This window comes from Pongo pygmaeus, chromosome 5, assembly GCF_028885625.2.
Source record: "Pongo pygmaeus isolate AG05252 chromosome 5, NHGRI_mPonPyg2-v2.0_pri, whole genome shotgun sequence".
Lineage (NCBI taxonomy): Eukaryota > Metazoa > Chordata > Mammalia > Primates > Hominidae > Pongo > Pongo pygmaeus.
In genome coordinates this window covers 37,136,266-37,160,591 of record NC_072378.2, presented here as the reverse complement: position 1 = coordinate 37,160,591, position 24,326 = coordinate 37,136,266, and the positions used below count along the sequence as shown (strand labels likewise).

At 52.0% G+C, this 24,326-nt stretch overlaps 1 protein-coding gene across 7 annotated transcripts in view; it reads left to right on the top strand.

Annotated features, from left to right (window-relative positions):
• Positions 1–24,326, top strand: part of CPNE5 (copine 5) — a 99,225-nt gene that overhangs the window by 67,328 nt on the left and 7,571 nt on the right. For 5 of the 7 annotated variants that reach the window (XM_054491653.2, XM_054491649.2, XM_054491651.2 and 2 more), the window contains 4 exons: positions 7,270–7,311; positions 9,612–9,687; positions 16,360–16,413; positions 19,560–19,621. In XM_054491653.2, coding sequence (XP_054347628.1) covers positions 7,270–7,311; positions 9,612–9,687; positions 16,360–16,413; positions 19,560–19,621 — 234 coding nt within the window. Of the gene's footprint in view, positions 1–7,269; positions 7,312–7,485; positions 8,693–9,611; positions 9,688–16,359; positions 16,414–19,559; positions 19,622–24,326 lie in introns of those variants that run through there. The other 2 variants (XM_054491656.2, XM_054491655.2) reach the window with 2 other exon arrangements.

Here is a 24,326-nt window from a genome sequence, read left to right as displayed (position 1 = left end):
TGGGACAGAAAAGCCACAATCTGTTCCACAGGTGGTCATTGAGTGCCTCCTGTGTCCCAGCGTGGCGCCTCTAGCTGTGCGGCATTTAAGCAAACACAGTCGCATTCCCATCTTTAGGGAGCCTGTGGTCTGACCACAGGGAGCACAGATGTGCACATGTATTTTAGACAGATAAATAAGTGCACAAAATAAGACTGGGAACAAAGACTGTCTTAGCGCTGCAGTCAAACAAGCCTCTGTTACATGTCTAGCTGGCTCCTGGGGCTTCTAGAGTGGGTGAGGGGATGAGAGGACAGGCTGGTTGGAGCGGTGAGTTCTAAAGAAGGCCCAGAAAAGGCTGGAAAGTCAGGGGAGGAGAATCCTGGAGACAGGGGCACGGGAATAAAGGGAGATGGAAACAAAGTGAGAGGAAATTCAAGGTAGGGGGATGGGAGAGTGTGGCAGTTAAAGTCTCAAAGGGCAGAAGGACTTGGGGATCCCTGGCCCAACTGATCCCCCACAACCTTGTATGTCTAGGGAGGAGCTCCCAGGGTTGCAGAAGCCAGCTTTGTCAGGGACAGTGAAAGGGGCAGCAGGGCTCAGAGGCCTGGCTTCACCATTAGGCCGTTGGAGGAGGTGGGTATTTATTTGGTGGGAGGGGCAGGCTCCCACCTCCCGCTCTGAGGCAGAGCCTAGCCTCATCTCGCTGCAGGATGGCTCTCCCCCATGTCCAGAAGCAGATCTTCCATGACGTGGCTGACAGCAGTGTTAATCAAGGAGGCCAGGCATGTCACTCTGGCTCCGAGAGCGATCAGGCCTGTCCCCCCGCCCCCCAGCCCCAGTGTAACCCACGCACCCAACAGACACTCAGGAGGTGCCAGCATCAGAAGGCCCTCCAGGGTAGGCAGGGGAGGGCCCTGTGCAGGAAAATGAGGCCACTGTCCCCTCCTTCCAAGACACCTCTGGGAGCCTCACAGAACATAGTTGATTTAATGCAGCAGCCATGTCTTCCAAGCCAGTCAGGCCCCAGGCACTGTGTTGGGTGCTGTGGGGGCCTATTGAGCTATTGGACCCAAGCCTCCCTCTTAGGTTGCTCCCAAGCCAGTGGGAAGACAGACAGGTCATAATAATACCGAAGACTCCTATAGCACTTAACCATGGGCCAGGCCCTGCTCTAAGTGCTTTATGTATAGGAACTAATTTAATTCCCCCAACAATTAGCTCGTTGGAAAGAGGTGCTGATGCTAGCCACATTTTACAGGTAAGGAGACAGAGAGGCCCTGAGAGATTAACTCACTTGCCCAGTGTCTTGCTGCCAGCTGATGGTAGAACCAGGATTTGGACCCCGGCAGCCTGGCTCTAGATTCTGTGTTGTTAATCCCTGTGCTCTGTTGCCAAATAGCCAAGACATGGCATGACAGGGCTGTGACCAGGGTGCATCTGGGGGAGGCTTACTAATGAGCACCTTGCTCAGGGGTTGGGGCAGTTCTGCTTTCTGGTTAGAGGTAGGGAAGCTGCTTGGATTGGTTTTAGTCCTCAAAGCATTAACGTCCTTGTGGCTTTAATACCAAATAATTCAGAGGGGAGAGGAGAGGGGAACAGCAAGAAGGAAGAGGAAGACCCAAAAGGCCTTGGTACCTGCCTGGGTAAGGGAGTGAAAGAGGGGAAGAGATAATGGTTCAGTGTTTGAGGGCAGGAAAAGGTGGCACCACTGACAGAAATGGGCAGGGTGATTGGGAGCCAGATTCTTACTCACACAGATTTGTGTTCTGCAGTTCTTTTCACAGCCTATCTGCAACCCATTTTTAAAAAAATTATCCTTCTTAAGTTATAAAGATTCTGTTTGTTGTTTGAAAATGAGCTGCTGCTATTGAGAGGTTGGGGAAAGACAGGTAAACATGGTTTCAACCACATTGAGAGGAGGTAGCTGTGGACCAGGCACAGCTAAAGCAGGAGGGGACAGCAGTCTGGGGTCCCCAGGAGGGGGGTGGCCAGAGATCTGGTACCCTGAGAGGCCCTGTGGGTGATGCCAGAGGCCAGAAGCAAGAAAGAAGAGGAGATGGTCAGAGGGATAGGAGGGAACTAAAAGGAGGGCAGCACGGTCAGGGAGCATCCCCTCCTATTGTGAGAAGAGGTACAGGACGATGAGAACCCGGGCCTGATGGGAAAGGGCAGTGTTCTTGGAATGATGGGTGAAGAAGCCAGGTAATAAGATTACAGTTACTGAGGACTTAGGACATGGACCAAGTTGTATTCTAATTGGTTTAAATTCATTATCTTATTTTGTGAATTTAAATTTTACAATAATCCTAGGAGCCAGGTCTAGTGCTGTGCCCATTTTTACAAGGGAAATAGAGGAGAAGATATTATATAACCTGTCAGAGTAAGGAGAAGCTGCATTTCCCTCCTGTTGAAATTGCCTCTGGCCTGGCCCTCTGGCCTGGAGTCTCCCTGCCTTGCTATGTGTCCAGTCCACACAAGGCCAAACCTGAGTGAGCCAGCTGAGCAGAGCTGAAGTCACAGGAAGTGGCATCAGGGTCAGTGCCAATCCAGCCTTCCAGTGGGGTAAAGTGGGGTGATGACAAGAAGCACTTCCCCTGCCTTCCTGGAATTTGCCCTACTCTTTTAATCGTTCTGTGACTTGAGGATTTGTCCCTGTTAAACCACAGTTGTCTGGGTCAGGCTGCTCACACCTTGATGCTAAATGAGTAGATTTTAAGAGGGTGTTAATTGTGTGGAGTCCTCACCTGGAGCGAGGAAAGGAGTCACCGCAGCTTCCCACTTCTGCCTGGCACCCTTGATGTATGAGCTCCTTCTCTTTTGCATCCAGCCACAGATGAGCTCCCAGGAGGGCCAGGCACCCTATCAGGCACCTCCACAGATGGCCTCGATGAAGGGCGTCTTACCGTTCTCAGTATTCACATGCAGAAGCTGAGGCTCAGACAGGAGGCACAGTCACTGCGGCACTGCCCAGTGTTGCGCAGTGCAAGCTGGGGGGCCGAGACTGCTGCCAGTCTCACTGCCTGCCCCAGATGAGGCCCTGATGCTCCTCTTCCTGAAGAGTTGAGTGTTGGACTGACTCAAGTCCATTTAAGGCAAAACCCCTCAGGGCCTGTCAGCCCTGGGACTTGTAAGCCGCAGGGAAACCTTCCCCCTGCCAGGCAGAGGCTCATTAGGAGGCAGACCTTGCAGCTCAGCTGGGAGGAAACTATAGATAGAGCTAGTTGGTGTGCCGTGGGGGCAGCCTGGCGTTTTGGCTGGTGTCTCTCATCCCTGCTGGCTTGCCCAGACTCACACATATCTGGCTCTGTCATTGTGGCTGTAGGTGTCCAGAGGCCCAGGTCACTGACTCCTAGCATCACCACTGACCAGCTGTGTGACTCACAGAATGCTACATACTCTTGGCCTCCTTTTGTGATTTTGTAGAATGAAGGTATTATTACCTGCACAGCCCATTTCATCAAGTTGTTAGGAGCTCTCAGTCAGCCAACAAATATGTATACAGCACCTGATATAGGCTAGGCACTGTTCTAAAAGCTGAAGATACAGCAGTAAACAAACAAACAAAAATCCCGGGCCTCATGGAGCTGATATTTTCAAGAAGCATGGGTATTGTTTGGCAGACAGGAGCTTGGATGAAGGGATTGAGTGTTTTAGACAGGAACAGAGCAACATGTGTCCAGCGCTGACTGTACGTGGAGATAGTTTACTTGCACAGCAACTCCAAAGTGGGTGTGATTTTTCTCAATTTGGAAAGGAGGGGAGTGTCTGAGGGTTAAGCCAGTTGCTCAGGGCAACAGACCTAGTACTTGGAAGAGCTGGGACTGCCAGCCAGGGCTGCTCACCCCACAGCCGAAGGTCTTTTCTGCCCACTTTGCAGCCTCCTAGGTTAGGCCTCTGTCCTGAGCCTTTGTATGCCAGCTAAGGTGTTCATTTGGTGGTCTGCAGAAGCCCATTTCATTTTCCCACACCCAATAAGCCTGTTCTCTTGGGTGCTGGCCCCAGAAGTCACAGTCAGCTGGACCGCAGCTTTTGTTGGCCCTGTGCTAAGGGGTTGGGAACCAAGGCCAGCAGGTGACACATGGCATCTGCAGTGACTTCAGGCAGCCCAGCCAGGGTGGACAGCCACAGAACTGTGAATATGCTGGGCACGCTGGTTCACGCCTATAATCCCAGCATTTTGGGAGGCCAAGGTGGGCAGATCACTTGAGGTCAGGAGTTTGAGACCAACCTGGCCACCAAGGTGAAACCCCATCTCTACTAAAAATACAAAAATTAGCTGGATATGATGGAATGCGCCTGTAATCCCAGCTACTCAGGAGACTGAGGCAGGAGAATTGCTTGAACCCAGGAGGTGGAGGTTGCAATGAGCCGAGATCGTACCACTGCACTCCAGCTTGGGCGACAGAGTGAGACTCTGTCTCAGAAAAAAAAAAAAAAAAAAAGAACTGTGAATAGAGTAGTCAAAGCCTTATTTGTCGTCTCCCCATGGTCTTCCCCCTGTCTCTGAGCACTATTGCTCTCATCTCCTTCTCTCCCAAGGCTGGAGGTGCAGACTTTGAGCTAATCTGACCCCCAGGCTGCAGCCATCCCTGGAGCCTTAATGGAGGCCAGGCCGAGTTTGCATAGGAATCTCACACTCAGTGGTCTCAACCTGGATTGCAAGTTCCAATCCCCTGGGGATCTTTTAACAATTCCCATGCCCAGGTTGTACTCCAGACCAACTGATCATGAATCTCTCGGGTAAGACATTGGTGTCAGTATTTCTAAAGCTTCTCCGGGGGATTCCAAAGTGCAACCAAGTTTGAAAACTAGTGCTGTCTTCTAGAGAAGGTCAGCGGCTCTGGCTGTACATTAGAATCCATCAGAGAACTTTTCAAAACTACCCAGGCCTGAGTCCTATCCAGACCAATTAAATCAGGCCCTCTGGCCTGGGATTAAAACTTTCCCTAGTGATTTTGTGGACATCCAGGGCTGTCACCACGACTGGGTCCTCCTCCAACCTCTGAGCATGTGGCCATCACCCATCTAGTCACCTGAGGGGCTGGTGTTGGTGGTCAGAGGAGAGCTATTCTTTGCTGGGGTCTCTGAAGGTCCCCTGCAGAGCTTAGCCGTCTGGGGAAGGACTGGGAGGCCACTAGGCAGGGGTAGAGTGACTTCAGCCTTGTGGGGCCATGACCAAAGTCCTGGATTGGGAGTCAGGGCCTTGGTCTTGTTCTGGCTCAGACCCTCAGCTGGGTGACTCTGGGCAAGTCACTGGAGGCTCTTAGGGCTCAATTTTCCCATCTGACAGTGGAGTGGAGGTCATCACTCCAAAACACACACAGCACAGTCACTAGGGAAGCCTTGAAAACAGATTCCTGTGTCTTGCCCAGAGCTGGGCCTGGGAGTCTGTGTCTGAAAGGCTGCCACTGATTTGGCCAGGCAGCCAGGCTCGAATCGGGAGTTGCAAAGCCCAAGTACCTAGGCTCAAGCGTCCCCGATTTAAGTAAATTTCATATGAAAAACTATCAGAGTCCGGGCGCCGTGGCTCATGCCTGTAATCCCAGTACTTTGGGAGGCCGAGACGGATGGATCACTTGAGGTCAGGAGTTCGAGGCCAGCCTGGCCAACATGGTGAAACTCCGTCTCTACTAAAAATACAAAAAATTAGCCAGGTGTGGTGGCTCACGCCTGTAATCCCAGCTACTCGGGAGGGTGAGGCAGGAGAATCACTTGAATCCGGGAGGCGGAGGTTGCAATGAGCAGAGATTGCGCCACTGCACTCCAGCCTGGGCAACAGAGCAAGACTCCATCTCAAAAAACAAAAACAAAACAAAAAAACCTATCAGAGCGCGGCCAAATGATGAAGTGGAGAGAAGGAGGCGTTTTTGTGGAGACCCTCCCATGCAGCAGGCGGGCCTTACTGGCTTGTTCTTGCAGCTGTTCTGCAAGGCTGTTATTTCTTCTCCTTTCAATGGTGGTTTATGGCTCAGGGAGATTAAGTGACATCTCAGGTCCCATAGTGAGGGGCCCAGGTCCAAGCCTAGGGCCGTCCTGGTCTTTCCACTCTTTCCAGCTCATCAGCCCACCTTCAGGGGCTTAGGTGCTTTTTTTCCTTTCCACAATAATTCACCTCAAAGAGACATGGTTTTTTGTTTTTCACAAGAATCTAAAGGATTCCTTTAAATGGTGGGCTTTTATGCCTGCCCCATTGTACAGGAGTTCTGGTTTACAGAAATCCAGTCTGTGCACAACCTATCAGGCATTCCTTCGTTCAGAACAGTTTCTGCCCGGCTGCGGTGGATCTGTCGCCTACCCCTGGTCCTGAGGACGCTCATCTGAAAGGAGACAGCACCTCCTACTGGGGGGCCACAGAAGCCCAAGGCTGACTCCTGGCAGGCCCGAGGAGATGGGCGAGATGATGGGATGTTAACAGAGATAGGCCCGGGGAGCTGCCTCTCTGCACCCCACTAAGAACTGAAGGCTGAAGACCCCAGCTCCCCAGGCCCTTCCCACCTCCCCAAACCTGACCCTGCTGTGGGACCCTGGCAGCTCCCCTGTCCCTGGGCATCCCTGGAGGACCGAGCAGCTGGCACCAAGGGTTAACTGCAACCCTCCACCTCCCTCCTCCCAGCTCTGGTCCGCTAGCCTGTTGCCATGGGAACGTGGCTAAAAATAAAATGGGCTCTCAAAGCCCATCCGCATGCATAGGAGTCAAAACAAACTAATTAAAGCAGCCAGGCTAAAATATGAAGATAATTACACCCTCACTCAGGAGCCAGTCGTGGGGATGGAAAAGCTCAGCGGGCCGTCCCCGAGCCAGGGCCCTGGGCTCCTCCCTGACGTGCAGGGCTGGCTCCCACACCCAAAGCCCTCAGACCCTCAACAAGCAGTCTTCTTCCCCTCCCCTCCACCCTGCTGGGGCCTGAGATCCAGGGAGCACCACACTCCCACCTCCCGGCTCCTCCACCCCTGGTAAATCCACAGTGCGGCTCCATGCTGAGCTCATGCCCCTTCTGCAGTGGCCAACAAGGTGGGGTGAACTGAAGTCTGCAGCTGTTTTCCCCACATCCTCCTTGAAATTCTGGGCGGTCCCTACACAGCCCTGGCTGCCCTTTTCCTGAGGCCTTTCCTAAAAGGCCTCAAGAGAGATCCTTGTCTCTCAGGCCGCTGACTCCCCACACAGGACCCTGAGGCCCAGAGGGAGTCCTGGCCTCCCCATCTGGTCCAGGAACATGAAGAGGGCCCCATCCTCAGCCACGTGGGTGTGGGGTTGGGCCCATCCCAGCAAAGGCCTTTGTTTTGCAGGACCATCAAGGTGGAGGTGTACGACTGGGATAGGGACGGCAGGTAAGCAGGCAGGAGGGCAGGGGCGAGAAGGTGAGTGGGGATGGGGACAGCCACTGGGGAGGGGTTTGGGCCCTGCCCTCCCATGGGGAGCTGTGACCAGGCTCCCACTCGCAGCGGCTCTGGGGGTGAGGGAGCCTGGGTTTGTGTGTGTGTGCGTGTGTGTGCCGCAGTAGCTCCTCCCCATCCAGCTCCACGGAGGCACCAAAGGACCTCTGTCCTGCAGGATATGGTGTGAGGGGCATAAGAGGCCTCCTTTTTCCCAAATAGCTGCCCGGGGGCCTGCCAGTACCCACAATCTCCCTACGCATGGCAGAATTTAGGGCTTTCTGAAGAGTGCATGTTCTAGGGCACAGACACCAGTGAACTTCCAGCATTCATGGACACATTTTCTGTGTGAGGACTCGGGCTAAGCATTGTGGGGTGACGGAGATGCAGACGAGCGGGAGGCCAGTTGTACCCGTACAGCCCTCGGCTCATCAGAGGAGCTGTTTGCAGAGAGCCAGGACTGAGGGAATGGGCTGTGGGAAGGGAGAGCTAGGAGGTGTGAGTGGACTCATGGGCTGTGACAGTGCCTGCAGAGGGCTGTCCCTGGCTGCTGGGAGGGTGCTTCCCACTCAGGGTCTTTGGGAGGCCAGTACTGCTGGGAATCCATAGAGGAGGACAACAGCAAGCCTCTCGAAGCTTCAGTCCAGAACCTTCCCTGGCTTCCACTTGTCGGTTGAGCCAAATCCAAATACGTCACCCTGACTTTTGTGACATTTCCATTCTGTGGCACTACCAAGGAGTGACTTAGGAGGACTTCAAGGTCTCCCAGTGTCCGCTGGTACCTCCCAAGTCTGTGATACGGACAGGGGGTTTGTCTCATCTTATGTAAAGTGCTATGCAAATGCAGCTCCAGGTGAGACCCAAGCCCCCTTCCAAGGAACTCGCCTTCCCCTGAGACCAACCATCCTGCAAGAAACTCCAGAGCCGCTATGCCCTCCCCTCCTTGCCTCTCAGCTACCTCACAGTCAGCTTCATGTTTCCACCTGGAATTTGCCTCGTCTCACCCTGGCGTTCCCATACTTCTTTGCCTGGAATAGTCTCCTCTTCTGTGCCAGTTGGGGACAGCTACCAGGTGCCACTGGGTCCCACCATGAAGTTGCTCATAGAACTCTGAGAGTTGTAAATATGTAGACACAATACAGTGTAGGCTCATGGGGGAGGGGCGGGGCCCCAGGGACACCTCTTGGGCATCAGTCTCTGGCTGGATGCCCCAGGCCAGCACATTAACCAAGGCCCTCTGGCAGTGACCGGGAAAGTTAAAGGAGCCAACCCTGGGGTCAGCGGGAGTTCTGCCGTGTACAAGTCTTGGCCGTGCTTGATGTAAGCACTCCAGAAGGTATGGGCACTGCAGAAAACACTTACAGCCACCCAGCTGGATGTCGCTCTCATTGTGTTTTAAAAATAATCTTATCAGAGAAGGGTTTAATGAACACCTTTAAGCCCATCACCTGAATTTAACATTTGTTAAATTTTATTATATTTGCTTCATCTATGTTTTGCTAATGTAGCTTAAATTATAGACATCATGGCATTTTACCTGTAAATACTTCATTGAAAATGTCTAAAAAATAAGGGCACTTTCCCACTTACCCACAAATGCCATTATCATGCTTGACACATTGAACAATATTCTTTTTTTTTTTTTGAGATAGAGTCTCACTCTGTTGCCCAGGCTGGAGTGCAGTGACACAATCTCAGCTCACAGCAACCTCCACCTCCTGGGTTCAAGCAATTCTCCTGCCTCAGCCTCCGGAGTAGCTGGGATTATAGGTGTCCGCCACCACACCTGGCTAATTTTTGTATTTTTAGTAGAGACGGGGTTTCACCTTATTGGCCAGGCTGGTCTCGAACTCCCAACCTCAGGTGATCCGCCCACCTTGGCCTCCTAAAGTGCTGGAATTCTAGGTGTGAGCCACTGCGCCAGGCCACAATATTCTTAAGTACCATTCACTAATCATTTCATATTCAAATTTCCCCAGTTGTCCCCCAAATACCCTTGTGCAAACAAGGATCCAAGTAGAAGTGGGTGCTGTTCTTCCAGGGCCCTGCTCTTTACCGGGTGACAATTGGGTTTCTTCCTCTGTGGGCAACACTGGGCTCTCTTCCCACGGACCCAGCCTGTCTGCTGGCATGTGCCCCTGGATTGGAGTCCCGGGTAGAATTGGGAGCCAAAGAAACGGATGTGTGCAAGGCTGGGGCTGGGCAGAGGCAGGGCACAGCCTGGCCTTGGTCTCAGCAGCCGTCTTCCCTTGCAGCCATGACTTCATTGGGGAGTTCACCACCAGTTACCGGGAGCTGGCCCGTGGGCAGAGCCAATTCAACATCTATGAGGTAAGGTGGGCACCCGAAATCCAGGGTTTGCACTGCTAAGTGGCCCAGTCACTGAGGACTGTAGTGAGCCATGCACTGGGCTGGGGGCTTGGTGTGTTTTCCTGTGAGATAGGGGTTATTGTCCCATTCTACCGTTGAGAAGACCAAGTCTTGGAGAAGTGTGAGAACTTCCCCAAAGTTCCACTGCTCAGTAAGTGGCAAAATCAAGACACAAACAACCCAGACTTGGCTGATTCCAAATCACTGAGTTATAGTGTCCCCATAAAGAGCACTTCCCACAAGCAAGAGAGATAGGAGCACAGTGGGAGCCAGTATACGAAGGTTCTGGGCTTGAGACCTGAGGTCCTGAGTTCAAGGTGGCCTTGTGCTTTCAATCAGAACAGTTTCAGGGCCTGCTGAGTATCTTACCTGTTTCAGAATGAAAACTTCAAGAGGATGAGGTCAGGATACCTTCCTTGTTCTAGCCCCAGAGCTGGAGAGCCTCGGACAAAGCACCTGATCTCTCTGGAAGTGTAACAGTAGCATTTGCCCTCAAGGGACAATGTCTGCATGTGTGTGTGTGCATGCGCATGTATGTGCGTGTGTGCACATGCGTGTGTGCACATGTGTGTGTGTGCAGGCTTGTGCGTGTGTGCGCATGCATGTGCGTGTGTGCGCGAGCGTGTGTGTGTATGCATGCGTGTGTGTGTGTGTTCTCCCTCCTTTTTTTTTTTTTTTTTAGACAGGGTGTCACTCTGTTGCCCTGGCTCACTGCAGCCCCAATCTCCCAGGCTCAAGCGATCCTCCCACCTCAGCCTCCCGAGTAGCTGGGACCACAAGCATGCACCACCATGACCAACTAATTTTTAAAATTTCATATAGAGACAGGATCTCACTATGTTTCCCAGGCTGGTCTTGAGCTCCTGGGCTCAAGCGATCCTCCTGCCTTGGCCTCCCAGCATGCTGGGATTACAGGCCTGAGCCACCGTGTTCCACCGTGTGCTCTCCCTCTTGCAATTCCCTCCCCACCTTCCAAATCTAGCTCAGGTCCTGCTCCTCTGAGAGGTCTTCCCAGCCACTCTTGTCCCCGTGCTTTCTTTCTTGTCTCAACTTCCACAGACGTCATGGTTCATGCCAAACCCACTTAATGGCAGATACTTATAACCCAAATAACTGCTTGGGTTCATATCCTGACTCTACCACTTACTAGCTATGTGACCTCGGCTAAGTCTCTGAACTACTCTGTGCCATGCAAACTGAGAATTAAATAAGTTAATGGAACAACGCCTGACCCAGAGATCAGCACTGTCTTCTGTCACCATCTGCTGAGCACTGTGTGCCCGGAGGTTCACATTTTACAACCATCCTATCATCCTGGCACTGTCCTCACGCTAGCAGCCACTCAGCCAGCAAAGTTGAAGAGCTGGCCTTGAGTTCTATCACTGAATCCAAATCCCATGCTACCCCCACTCCTTTGCCCTGTATGTCAGTTCTGAGTGGGCAGGTCTTGTGTTCCAACTAGACTTTCCAAGGGCCGGTGAGGTGACAGCTCTTTCTGTTGCTTCCCCTCACTGGCCAGGGCACTGCTGGGCACACAGTAGGTGTCTGTTATACATTCGCATGCTGAATGAGATTGAACATGGCTATTGTGAAGATGGAGTGTGGATGAATTTCTTTGAAAGGGCTCTAATACAGTACATTGCTTTGTTTTCTGCATCTGTAAAGAGAGAAGCTGTCTTTGTCCCCGCTCCCCCGCCCCACCCCAGGCAGAGAGAAGCAGATGCCACTGTTCTCTGGCCTCCTTTGAGGAGATTTAGGGAGGTGAAGGGAAGGGGTCATATCTCTCGGAGCTTGGCTTCTAAAGGTGCTTCACAGGCCCAGAAGGAGCTGTTTCTCTTGGGCTAGGAGCAGAAAGCATTCAATTGACTTGTTTTCTCAGTTGTTGATCCCTGCTTCTTTGTAATCAACAAGAGAAAGTGCCACACTGGGAGGCAGAAGCACTGTCTTCACACATCGGAAGGCCATCAGCTGAAAAAGGAGCTCAGCTCTGGCAGTCCCAGGGGGAGGCCGGTTTGGGGCAGGAAGGACTTGCTAGAATCAAAACTGCCTGAAGAGGGAACAGGCTTCAGCCAGTAAAGACCCGTGCCTCGGGCCCTGGCATTGCCCTAGTGTCAGGCTCCTATGTCCAGCTGTCTGCTGGCCCCTCCTGGGGCTCAGCCTTCCAAAACTGAATGCATTAGCTAAACCTCCCACAGCACTCCCCTCCTCCTGGCAAGCCAGCTTCATCTCAAATATTCCCATCATCGGGGCTCAGGGTACCTCGGGGGTCATATTTAACATCCCCATCCCTCATTCCATATCCAGTCCACGACCATACACTGCTCTTCTACCACCCACATTTTCTGACATCGTTCCCTTCATCTCAGGCCACCACCACCAACCTCATCATCTCCCCCTTATGGGGCTTTGCCACAGCCTTTTTTCTTCCTTCTGTCCTCTACACAGTAACCAGCGTACTTCACCAAAATAGTGATCTGACCACATCGCTCCCCTGCTTAAAACCTGTCTAGGGCATTCCACCCACCACTTTAGCCTGGTTCGCACATGGGAGGTGGGAAGAGATACTGAAAGATGCTCCCACCGCAGCTGAGATCCGCTGACCTACAGGGTGAAGTTCCAAGCTCCTTCATTCAGGATGCTGTTTCCCCAGCCAGCCACCCGCAATCTGTGTATGCATGCTTTTTGTTTTGTTTTTTTGAGACGGAGTCTTACTCTCACCCGGGCTGGAGTGCAGTGGCACAATCTCGGCTTACTGCAACCTCCGCCTCTACTTCCAGGCTCTAGCTATCCTCCCACCTCAGTCTCCCAAGTAGCTGGGACCACAGGCACACACCACCACCCTGGCGATTTTTTTTTGTGTGTGTGTTTTTGGTAGAGACGGGTTTTTGCCATGTTGCCCAGGCTGGCCTCCAACTCCTGAGCTCAGGTGATCCACCTGCCTCGGCCTTGCAAAGTGCTGGGATTTCAGGTGTGAGCCACCACGTCTGGCTGTGCATGTAAATAAAACACACATCACATGCCTTTGGAGGCCCCTAGGAGCTGGCCCCTGCCCCTTGCCTCTGCCCATTCCCACATTCATCCCCGTCCTGCCACCTGAGGCTCTCTGAACCTCCGTGCTCTCTCAGCCTCCAGGGCTCGATTCATATGGGTGCCTCCACCTGAGACTCCCTCTTGTCTTCTCCTGGGTAGGAGCTGTTGGTCCACGGAGCCTCCCTGTGGGTGTTCCTCCTCCAGGAAGTTGTGTCCACCTGCACACCCGCCCCACCCCAGAGCCTGGAGCGGACACTTGTCAGTGCTCCTGGGGTCCCCTCTGGCTATTTTCTGTTTGTGACACTATCCACCCCCTCAAAGACCTTGAAGTCCTCAGGGTGGGGGTTGTGTTGCACTCACTGCTGCATCCCCAGAGCCAGCACAGCTCCTGGCTCCTAGGAGCCCCTCGATGCCCCCAACCACCCCACCTAATGTGCGCAGGAGGGCGGATTCCAGACCTGACCTGTCCTCACCTGACCACCAAGAAGAAAGGAGGCAACTTAGTGGAGGGGCAGCTCCTGGTCTGGCCCCTAGGTGGCGCTGGCCCCCCTGCATGGGATTCACCGTGGCAGGGCTGGAGAGGCTGAGGCTGGGGGCAGGAAACCTCGGGGTAAACAGGGATCTGAGAACAGAACATTGCTTTAACATTAAAGCAGTTATATTAGAGAGTGGAAAAGTGGAATACAGGCTAATTTGAAGATAACATAGAAAGCTTAGAAGAAACATACTTGTGGCCAAATCTTTGGTTATTCTCAGGACTCCAGGTTCATTCTCCCTAGCTGGGAGGGTTATGTTGGAGCAAAAGTTTGAGATGCTCTCCATTCCGATAGTTCAACACTCTCAAGGGAGAGATTGGGAAACTGAGGCACAGTGCAGCACTGGGGCTGCCATTTTGCCCTCATCTTAACAGCTTGCCTACTTAAGCTGTTTTCCCATGAATGTGTCTGTAAGCACCTCACCATCTGGGTAACCCCGTGGAGGGGGCATCCTCCAGTGCTAAAGAGGGTGCTCTGGTCTTCTCTCCCGGGCTCTCTCACCATCTCGCCCTGGCCCTCAGTTTCTACCTGCACAGCTTGCCAGCCCTCCCACGTGAGCTTCCCACCTGTGCCCCAAATCCAGCTCCTTCCTTCTGTGTCTACATGGTCACCCCAACCCCTCCCTCTCTCAACCTCTATAGCCACCCCCAGGGCCCAAGAGGCGTGTCACTTCTTGACAGCGCTGTTCTCACCATAGCTCAGCACCTGTCCCAATACCCCCAAGTCCTCATTACCTCTCGCATGGACTCGTGGTGGCAGTAATAGTAGCAGTAGTAATTTTTAAAAATAGCAACTGAGGCTGGGTGCAGTGGCTCACACCTGTAATCCCAACACTCTGGGAGGCTGAGGCAGGAGGATAGCTTGAGCCCAAGAGTTTGAGACCAGCCAAGGTAACATAGCAAGATCCTATCTCTACCAAAAAAAAAAAAAAAAAAATAGCCAGCCATGGTGGCATGTGCCTGTGGTCCCAGCTACCTGGGAGGATTGCTTGAGCCCAGGAGGTTGAGGCTACAGTGAGCTATGATCCCACCACTGCACTCCAGCCTGGGCCATAGAGCAAGACCCTGTCTAAGAAAAAAGCAACAGACACTTACAGATAATACTTACTACATTCCAAACTGTTCTAGGCACTTTGCTTGCATTGGCCCATTTAATCCTCATACCTTTCCGGGAGGCAGGTACTTCTTATTCCCATTTTACAGATGAGAAGACTGAGGCACATTGAGGTTAAGTAACCTGCCTAAGGTCACACAGCTATTATTAGGTGGCAGAACCAGGCAAATATTTCCTGGATGAGCCTCCTTCTCCCCTCACACTCACCTCCACCAGACCGCAGTGTCCTAGAGCCTGCTCTGATTTTGTCTCCTACCAGCTTGGGGGTCATCAGAGTTCCCTGCAGGCCGCTGGGTGACATTCAGACATTTTTCACTGGGCATTCTAGGCTCTCCTCCAGCCAGCCCAGCTTACTCTTCCACCCTGTGGTTCTGCCATCAAACTGGGCCTGGGTTCTATGCATTTCTCCCACAGAACATCCTCTGACATCCATCTCTCCGTGCCCAGAGTCTTCCTGTCCCTCTAAGTCTGCCTTCAAGACTGCCTGCTCCGGGGAGCCTTTGCTGACACTCTCACCTAGAGTGGTCTTTCCTTCCTCTAACTCCCCTGACACTTCTGTGATCCCCCTTGTTCTGTGGCCCTTGTCACTTTTTGCCCTGAGGACATATCTTCTCTCTCCAACGGAGGTGATGGATGATTCCAGGGGAGAAGCAATATGTTTCCACCCACCCCATAAATATATGTCAAAGAGATCTGTTTGTATCTGTTATCAAGGTGGCACCAATGTATGCACCACTGGCCCGGGGGCAGGAAACCTGGTTTCTAATCCTGCCACTACCCAGATGGCTGTGTGACCTTAGGCAAATCACTTGGTGTCTCTGTGCTTTAGTTTCCTTCTTGCTGGAAGTAGATAGCAATACTCACCCAGAAAGAAGAGACCATGGTAAAGATGAGCTGACGGCCTCTGTGGGAACAAAGACAGGGAAAGGGGAAATGAGTTCACCAGAAACCAACAGGCAGCACAGGAGGTATGAAAATTGCCTGGCTTTGTTTGTTGGGACATTAGGGAAAAGTTGTGCCTAGACTTCCCTTATTAAAAACAAAACAAAGAAAAACTGGTGAGGGTCAAATGAGAATACAAATAGAGTAAGTGCGGAAGTCTCGTGGGGAGCCTCAGGGCTGGGTGGCTCGCGTCACTTAGCCCAGTCTTGGCCTTGGCACTACTGGGATTTGGGACTGCATCATTCCGTGTCGTGGGAGGCTGTCTTGTGTACTGTAGGATGTTTAGCAGCATCCCTGGCTTCTACTCACTCCCTCAGTTGTGAAAACCAAAACTGTCTCCAGATGTTACCAAATGTTCCTGGGGGTAAAATCGCCCCTGGTTGAGACTGCTGAGTTAGCCACCAACAAGCTTTCTCTGAACACCTACTCTGAGCCTAGCCCCATGATTTATCTGACACAGGTCTTGTTTGGAAGTTAAAGCTTACACTCAAAGAATAGCTAAAGAGGTTCTTGATGCCAAGTAAGAGGGATGGTGATGGAGAGGGGAGTCTCAGAGGCCCTGGGCAGCCCTTGGGCTGGGTCCCAAAGGAGAAACAGAGGAGATTGGAACTGGCTGAGAGAGGAAGGGGGTGCATTTTGGGTGAGGGGAGCAGCCTCAACCAACACGAGAGACAGGTACGGACAGGGCCGCTTTGCAACATCAAGACTTCTTTGGCTGTACTGGGTGGAGGATGTGTGTGTTCCGGGGAGCAGTGGGAGAGAAGGTTAAATAAATATTCCTGGTTGATTGTGGGACCCTAGGTCTGATGGGAGAACCCAGTTGTGTAACCCAGACTCAATACCGGTCTCCCACAAATCCTCCTTAAACCCTACTCCCCTGGCCCCGTGGTCTTCACACCCCACACTCTAATGGGGCTGGGCTTGGACCACACCCAGGGGTGGTTGGAAGCCCTCAAGACCCACCCTGACCGCCTGGAAGCACGCCTTACCTGGTAACTGGTTTTTCCTGCAGGTGGTAAACCCGAAAAAGAAAATGAAGAAAAAGAAATACGTGAATTCTGGCACAGTGAGTAGCCACCCCGGTCTCTGCAGCCGGGTGTAGACATTCTGAGCCCCAAGCTAGGTCTGGTATCAGGGAGGCCCATGCGTCTGTGTGTGTGCACGGGCAGAGTGTGGGAATCAGACGTCCAAGAGAGATGGGGTGGGGAGGGGTGGGGCAGATGGAGCAACAGCGGCGGGGAGGGAGTTGACTTGCAGACCACACAACAGGCGCTAGCTGTATCTAGCATGAGGAATCGCAGAGACACCCACTGGACTTCCTGCAGGAAGGAAGAGGAAGAGAAGTTGTATTTATTGGGCCCCTACCCTGGGAAATTCCCCACGTCGGTGCTTTTCACAGGTTGTTGCCCTGAGAGGCAGATATTATCATCCCCTAGTCCTGAAAGAGGAAACCAAGGCTGCAAGCAGGAAAGTGACTCAGCCAAGGTCACACAGCTAGAAAGTGGTAGAGATGGGATCAACAAGACATCTCACTCCAGAGCTGGCAGCTGCTACGGGTGCTGCCCCTGCTTAACTGTGACCTTCCTGGGATGACACGCCGGCCTAGTGGCTTCTGGGGGCTGGTCTTCAGGACATTCATATGTTTATTCAACAAATACTTACTGAGTGCTACTGTGTGCCAGGCACTGTTCTAGGCACGTCGGATACAGCTGGAAACAAGACAGACCCAAATTCCTGGTGCTTATATTCTAGTGGGAGGAGACAGAAAACACACACACACACACACACACACACACACGCCTGTGTGTGTCAGTTGATTATGAGTGCTATGGAAAAAGTATAAAGGGCAAAGGGACAGGCAATAGAGGAAGTATTGAGGATACTGGGGAAAGGGAATTCCAGCATTCCTGCTGTAGAGAACAGCACGTGCAAAGGCCCTGAGGTGGAGCTCACAGTGCATTTCTAGAACAAGCCACTTTCTCTGCAGTGCAAACACACCCAAGTTCATCCTCTCTGTGTTCCTTCCTCACTCTAGAGGCCCATGGCCGGTGCAGCCAAGCCTGGTCATTGGAGTCAGGCAGACTCTGTATCTCCAGACCTAGAAGAGGTCTTCGGGACCTCTGGGGTTCCTCTGAGAAACCTCATTTTCTCCGTCTGTAAAGTGGGACTAATAAATCATCCCCACCTTGCCACTGCACAGGGCAGCTGTGACAGACACATGGGAGATGCAAGCTTGTGAACTGTAAAATTACTCTGCTCATTCAAAGGGGACCGAACACCACTTCTTTGATTGTAACTGTTTCACAGACTGGGGCTTGGAGTCATATTTCCTTTGTCCAAGGCTGCGGTGTTTCTTAGTGGGGATGCTGTCAGCATTTGGGCAGGAAAATTCTTCATCTCACAGGATGTTTAGCACCCCTGGACGCTGCCCATAGCTACCAGTAGAGCCCTAGTCATTATGAGAACCCCCAAAACCCTCCCACACCTTCCCAAATTCCCCTAGGGAAGACAGCACCTTCCCCAGCTGGGAATAAAAAGGTTCGAAAACCACTGATCTCATCCAGCCTTCTTACTTTAGAGATGAAGAAACTGTGGCCTAGAGAGGGCATGTCATTTGTCCCAGGTCACACAGTGAGTTGGAGACAGAGCGGGTCTAGGCCCAGGTCTCTTGACTTTCCTTTACTCCAGCATTCCCCCATCTTCATCACGAGAAATCACCCAGGATGCAGAAAGCTTGTTGAAATATAGACGCCCAGGCCAGTTCCCTGGGATTCCACTTTAGGAGGCCCAGGAATCTGTGTTTAGTGCTTTTCATCCCTTACTTACAGTGTGCAGAATCCCCTGGGGATCTTGTGAAAATGCCAAAAATCTGCATTTCTGCATTTCTACCTGGCATCGAGGTGATGCTGATGCTGCTGGTCTAGGAGCACTACACTTTGAGTAGGGGAAAGTCTGCTTTCACCCTGCGAGCCCCTGGGTGAACCCATATGGTCAGGGCAGTTAGGGCATTGCTTCATCCTGGGGGTTGGAATGGGGAGTGGTCAACTCTGTCTGCAGATTAGACTTACGTGAAGAGCTAAAAAAAAAAAATAGATCTCTGAAACATTCATGTAGCCCCAGAAACTCGGCTATAATGGGTCTGGGCTGCAGGATGATCTAAGAGCCCCCCAGGGCATCTCATGGTCATCAGTCAGGGTTGAAGCCACTGCCGTGGTCCACTCCTAGTGAGTCTGAGCTGCCACACTTGGAAGGAGGCCTGTGGTTCATCCAGGTGCCTAACACCTTAACCACAATAGGTGGGGGTCTTACTGCCAAGTAAGGGTGGTGCTCTCACCTGGCCCTCCCAGTGAGCATGTAAAAACGGCTGAATCTTCATGAATAGGGGGCTCCCAAACTACCAGAGAGGACTTTGTTCTCTTACACAGGTGAAAGGTCCTCTGCCCTAATCTTGCCTCATTTAATTGGCCTAGGATGCCAGGCTTTCACTTGTCTCCTTGATTCTAAATTGTTATGATAATGAGCTGCCAGGTAGCTGCCTGTCTTGGCAAAGCCAAAGCTAACTTTGCCAGGGCATAGGTTAAAAGGCCTCTGCTTGGGGGAGGGGGCCTGGGGTGGTCAGTTACCTCCGGGGAAAGGATGGGCTGCTCATGAGGCAGGGTCTTGGGTCTGAGAGGGATGAGATGGGACCGGTAAGATTTAAGATAAGCACAGTCCAAAGAGGCACATTTCAGGACTAATAGCTCTAGGCACATGGAAGCCTGAAGCTGGTTGGCATTGGCAGGTTGTTAGGCCTGTGCCAGGAGGGCCCCCTTGTCCTCCACACCCCATCCCAGGTCCCTGGGGCTGAAGAGCCAGTGCCCACTTAGAGGAAACTAACACCCTTGGCTTGGACCCCAGCTCCACTGACACAGATGGGACCCTTCCATCAAGGTCAAGAGTGCAGGCTCTGAAGTCAGACACACCCTGGTTTCACATCTCCTCTCTGCCCTGGCAGTGTCCTTGGGCACATTGCATCACCTCCTTGAGTTTCAATTTCCTTGGCTATAAAGTGGGGATAATAATAGTACTTCATGGGGTGGTGTGGGCAGTGCATGCAGTCATGCATGCAAAACTGGCACATGCCGAGTGTTCTGTCAATGTCAGTTCTCGAATCATAACCCATCTCCCCTGACCCCAGGCTCCCCACTGACAAAGCTCCCTTTTGTTTTCAAGGTCACCCTGCTTTCCTTTGCTGTGGAGTCAGAGTGCACCTTCCTTGACTACATCAAAGGAGGGTGAGAAGAGATACAACCGATTTCATGGGCCTTGGGGAGAGGGAAAGGGCCCCACACACCGACAGGACCGGCTCTGGCCCCACCCTGGCCTCTTCAAAGCCCTGGTTGAAGGCTGTGGTGCTGGGCTCTGAGCAAACCCTGGTGTCTGGGCTGAGACAACTCATCCAGAGCCCCGCACATCCCCAGATCCCAAGCAGCTTGGAGGGAACTCCTGAGCCAAGGAGGCTGGCCTGGGCCATGTCAGGTCTCCATGCAGAGACAGGACCTGGAGCTGGTAGGGACTCTGTGACAGAAAGCCAAGGGCTTGGGGAGGTAGAAAGAACCCTGCAATAGGAGTCAGGAGGCCCAGGCTCTAGGCCTCTCTTTGCCATTAATTTGCTGGATTCCTTTGGGCGAGTCATTTTTCCTCTCAGGGTATCAGTTTCCTCCTCTGTACACAAAGAGAATGGAGTAGGTAAGTGTTAAGGTTCCTTCCAGCTCTGAGCTTCTGACACCTCTGATCTGTCTGGTTGGGGGAGGGGGACAGTGATTAACCTGCTCACTGTTATTAGGGCCCTGTAAGGGCAGTGGGATTGGGGATAAGCCAGGGGTTGGTCCTGGGGCCAGCAGGTGGTCAAACACGGGTTTAAGGAGCAGAAAGAACCACCAGGGACAGTGTCTAGGCCCAGACAGATGGGGGAGCCAGGAGGCCCCAGCCAGCAGCTCATGGAAAGAGCCTGGCTCTAAGGGTAGGGCCTGCCCAGCGTGCTGCCTGCCAGGACAGGTGCCAGGTCAGGGCGTGGGCAGCCAAGAGCCCGCAGGTGAGTGACTGCACCTGTCTGGAAAGGAGACAGGCAGGAGCAGCTGCCAAAGGCTCATCCCAGCCAAGTGGGCCCTTGGCTGCCTGGTTCTCCAGGGCAGAGGGAGAAGTCAGGTCCTGGGAAGCCACACTCACTTTCCCATGACACCACTCCCTGCTGCCTTGAACTTGCAGTCTCAAGGCTGCAAGCTCTCCTCCTACCCACTGAGCACACACCCTGCCTCCAGTCACTCAGGGGCTCCTCTGCTCTTACCTGCCCCTCCTGTGGGCTGACTCCAGACCCTGCCTTTGCACTCTTCCCCCATCAAAATTGCTTCCCTCTCAATCCCATTAAGCAGCCGCCCCTTACAGTCCACAGCACCTGGTAGCTCTCAAACACCCCTCATCCTGTTTATTTTTATTCATGTTTATTTTGTTTTATTTTATTTTATTTATTTTTTGAGACAGAATCTTGCTCTGTCACTCAGGCTGGAGTGCAGTGGCACAATCTCGGCCCACTGCAACCTCCGCCTCCTGGGTTCAAGCAATTGTCCTGCCTCAGCCTATCGAGTAGAGTAGCTGGGGCTACAGGCATGCGCCACCACCCCCAGCTGATTTTGTATTTTTAGTAGAGATGGGTTTTCACCATGTTGGCCAGGCTGGTCTCGAACTCCTGACCTCAGGTGATTCGCCTGCCTCGGCCTCCCGAAGTGCTGGGATTACAGACATGAGCCACCACGCCCAGCCCATCCTGTTTATTTTTTTCATTTGCATAGTACCCCCAACTTACAGAACACAGTGGGCAGGATCAGAACAGTTATCCCCATTTTACAGAGCTTGCCTGAAGCCACACGCCTAGATGGTGGCAGGGTTCCTTCTCCCATAACATGCGGCCTTTCATTCTATAGTAATGAATCAGTCTAGCCTGCCTGACTCGCAGCTAGCGGGTGGGGTGGGATGAAGATGGAGACTGATGAGTTAAAGGGCTGGATGCTGTGAGGTTTCATCGAAAAGGAGCCCTCAGAGGCTGAGCTAAGCTGGTGCCACCCATACTGGGCAGGTTATAGCCCCAGAGCCAGCCCTCTCTTTAAACTCTCTGGAGAGCCTGAGTGAGGGAGCTGGCTCCAGGGACTGAGAGCCTGGCATGCATGCCCAGGCAGGAAGCTGATGTCTAGGGATTCTCTCCTCCCTGGCCTCCCTCACCTGCCCACCTGGACCCAGGAGGAAGGGTATGGGTACTTTGGCCCCACTGTCAGAGGAGGAGCTGGTTGCTCAGCAGCCTGTGTTCTACCCTTAGGCAGGAGAGACTAGGCTGCTGCGAGTAATTTTCCCACAAGAGGATCTGCTTTCCAATTGCTTCCTTTCCCAAGGCTTTTCAGAACCCAGGGCAGGGGAGGACTAGTTAGAGTAAGGCCTGCCTTTCCCCTCACCCTGTATTTGGAAGAGCCAGTCCAACAGTGTCCCTCCAGTATAGTTCCACAGGCCAGAATCATCTTCCCAAGAGTGGCCCTGGGAGTGGGACTTTGATTTGACCCTCCAAATGTCTCCCTACCTCTTAACAAAGACATGCGTTGTATATTCCACACTGAAGCGGGGGTGACAACGAACAGCAGATGAGTATGGTAGGTCAACTGCTGTAACACACAATTCCCTAACCTCAAGCCTTCATACAAATAAAGGTCTGTTTTTCATCTGTGGGATTGCAGGGTTGGGTGGGGAGATGATCCACGCAGTCATTCAGGGACCCAGGCTCTTGCTAGCTTGTGGCTCCTTCTATCCTACTGCCTGGAATCCTCTGGATGCTCTGCCCCCAGCCAGCAGAAGAGGAGAAAGAGGTGGGGATGACTGTCTGTGGCCAGAAGACCCTGGCTTGGGTCTCCTGCTAACCATGTCCCTGACATTTCCCTGGGGGTGAGGGTTCCATGAGCAGCAGCTCAGCTGTGATCAGGTGGTTTCTGATAGGGACCTTCTGCTGTGTTTGTGATAGGGATCTTCCGCTGATAGAGCTGTGGTTTCTGATAGGCACCTTCTGCTAAATGCAAGTGAGGTGAGGCCTGCCTGATCTTACATCATCCATAGCCCTAACTAAGAATTACTAGAAGAGTTTTCCCCAGTGTGATCCCAGCCTCCTGTCCTCATAATCCCTGGATGAAGGCAGTGGACATTTTTTCAAGAGGTAGATTCTGGGCACCACTCCAGACAAACTCAATTGGCATTTCTAGGGTGGAGCCCTGGAATCTTCTTAAGCAAGCACCTGTAGTGATTCTATGCTCACTGCCATGTGAGAACCATAAGACTAGACTTTATCATGGACTTGTGTTTGTCAGCTTTGTTCTGTCTGGACCCGGCAGAGAACCTAGAATGGCCAAGCCCTCAGAAAGTCTCAAACCTGAATCTGAATCCTCAAAACCTAACTTTTTATTATAGAAAACGTCAAACACGTGCAAATGTGGAGAAAATGTATAATCAACCCCCAAGTACCCTTCACCCAGCTTCAGCCATTACCACATCATAGCCAGTCTTGTTTCATACACTCCACCCTTCATTCGGTCATTTATTATTCTTTTTTATTTTAGTGGGTTTTTTTTTTTATTTTTGAGGTCTCACTATGTTGCTCAGGCTGGCCTTGAACTCCTAGTCTCAATCGATCCTCCCACCTCAGGCTCCCAATATCCAATTTGAAGCAAATCTCAGCCATCATATTTTATCCCCAAATGCTTCAGGATGTCTTTCTAAAACATAAGGACTCTCTCTTTATCAAACATAACCACAATACCATAACCACACCTAAAAAATTAACAATTCCTTAACACTAAATATCCAGTAAATGTTTATATCTCCCCAATTATCTTATAGTTTTAAAATTGGTTTGTTTGAGTCAGAAATCCAGGCAAGAGCCATAGGCTATGATTGGTGGGTTGGTTTCTTAATTCTCTTTTCATCTATTCATCCCCCCGAAGCACCTGAATGGCTTGCTAACACAGATTCCTGTACCCCACCAAGAGAATCTAATATTCAGCCAGATGTGGTGGTTCGCACCTGTAATCCCAGCACTTTGGGAGGCTGAGGCAGGAGGATTACTTTTGCCCAGGAGTTCAAGACCAGGCTGGCCAATATAATGAGACCCCATCTCTGCAAAAAGAAAAAAAAAAGTTAGCCAGATGTGGTGGTGCCTGCCTGTGGTCCCAGCTATTCAGGAGGCTGAGGTCGGAAAACTGCTTGAGCCCAGGAGGTTGAGGCTGAAGTGAGCTGTGATCACGCCACTGCGTTTCAGCCTGGGTGACAGAGCAAATCTTTTTTCAAAAAAAGATTCAGGAGAGCTAGATAGAGTCTGAGAGGCCCAGCATATTCCCAGGAGATGGTGCTGCTGCTGACTCTGGTAGTGCTTCTACAGAGTTTCCCAAAGACTGGATTTTGCTGGCTGCATCTCCTGTGGTGTCATTTAATGTGTTCCTCTATCCCTTGTATTTCCTGTAACTGACTAGACAGCTCTGGAGCCTCAATCAGAATCAGGTTCAATTTTTTGGTAAGACAACTTCATGGGTGGTATTCTATTCTTTCTTTAGGAGATGCGTAATGTCTATTTGACTCTCTTTTTTGTCAAATGAGTTTTCGTCCTGAATCTCACTCCAAATTTGAGTCAGCAATCCAATGAGACCCAACCTCACCCAGCCTACTCAGATGGGCCCAGGGGGTAGGGTTTGTGGAGGAAATAAGTGACCATAGCCACATGCCCACACAGAACACAATCATCTTCAAAGAGCTTTCCTACTGCATAACTCTTCTGACACTCATTAATCCTTTTAGGGTGACATAGCTGGCATTACTATCTCAGCTCTCCAGAACTAGAAAGAGATGACTGACTTCACCAAGGCCACATACCTGGCAAGCAGCAGAGCCAGGGTGGTAGCCAATGTCTAGCACTGT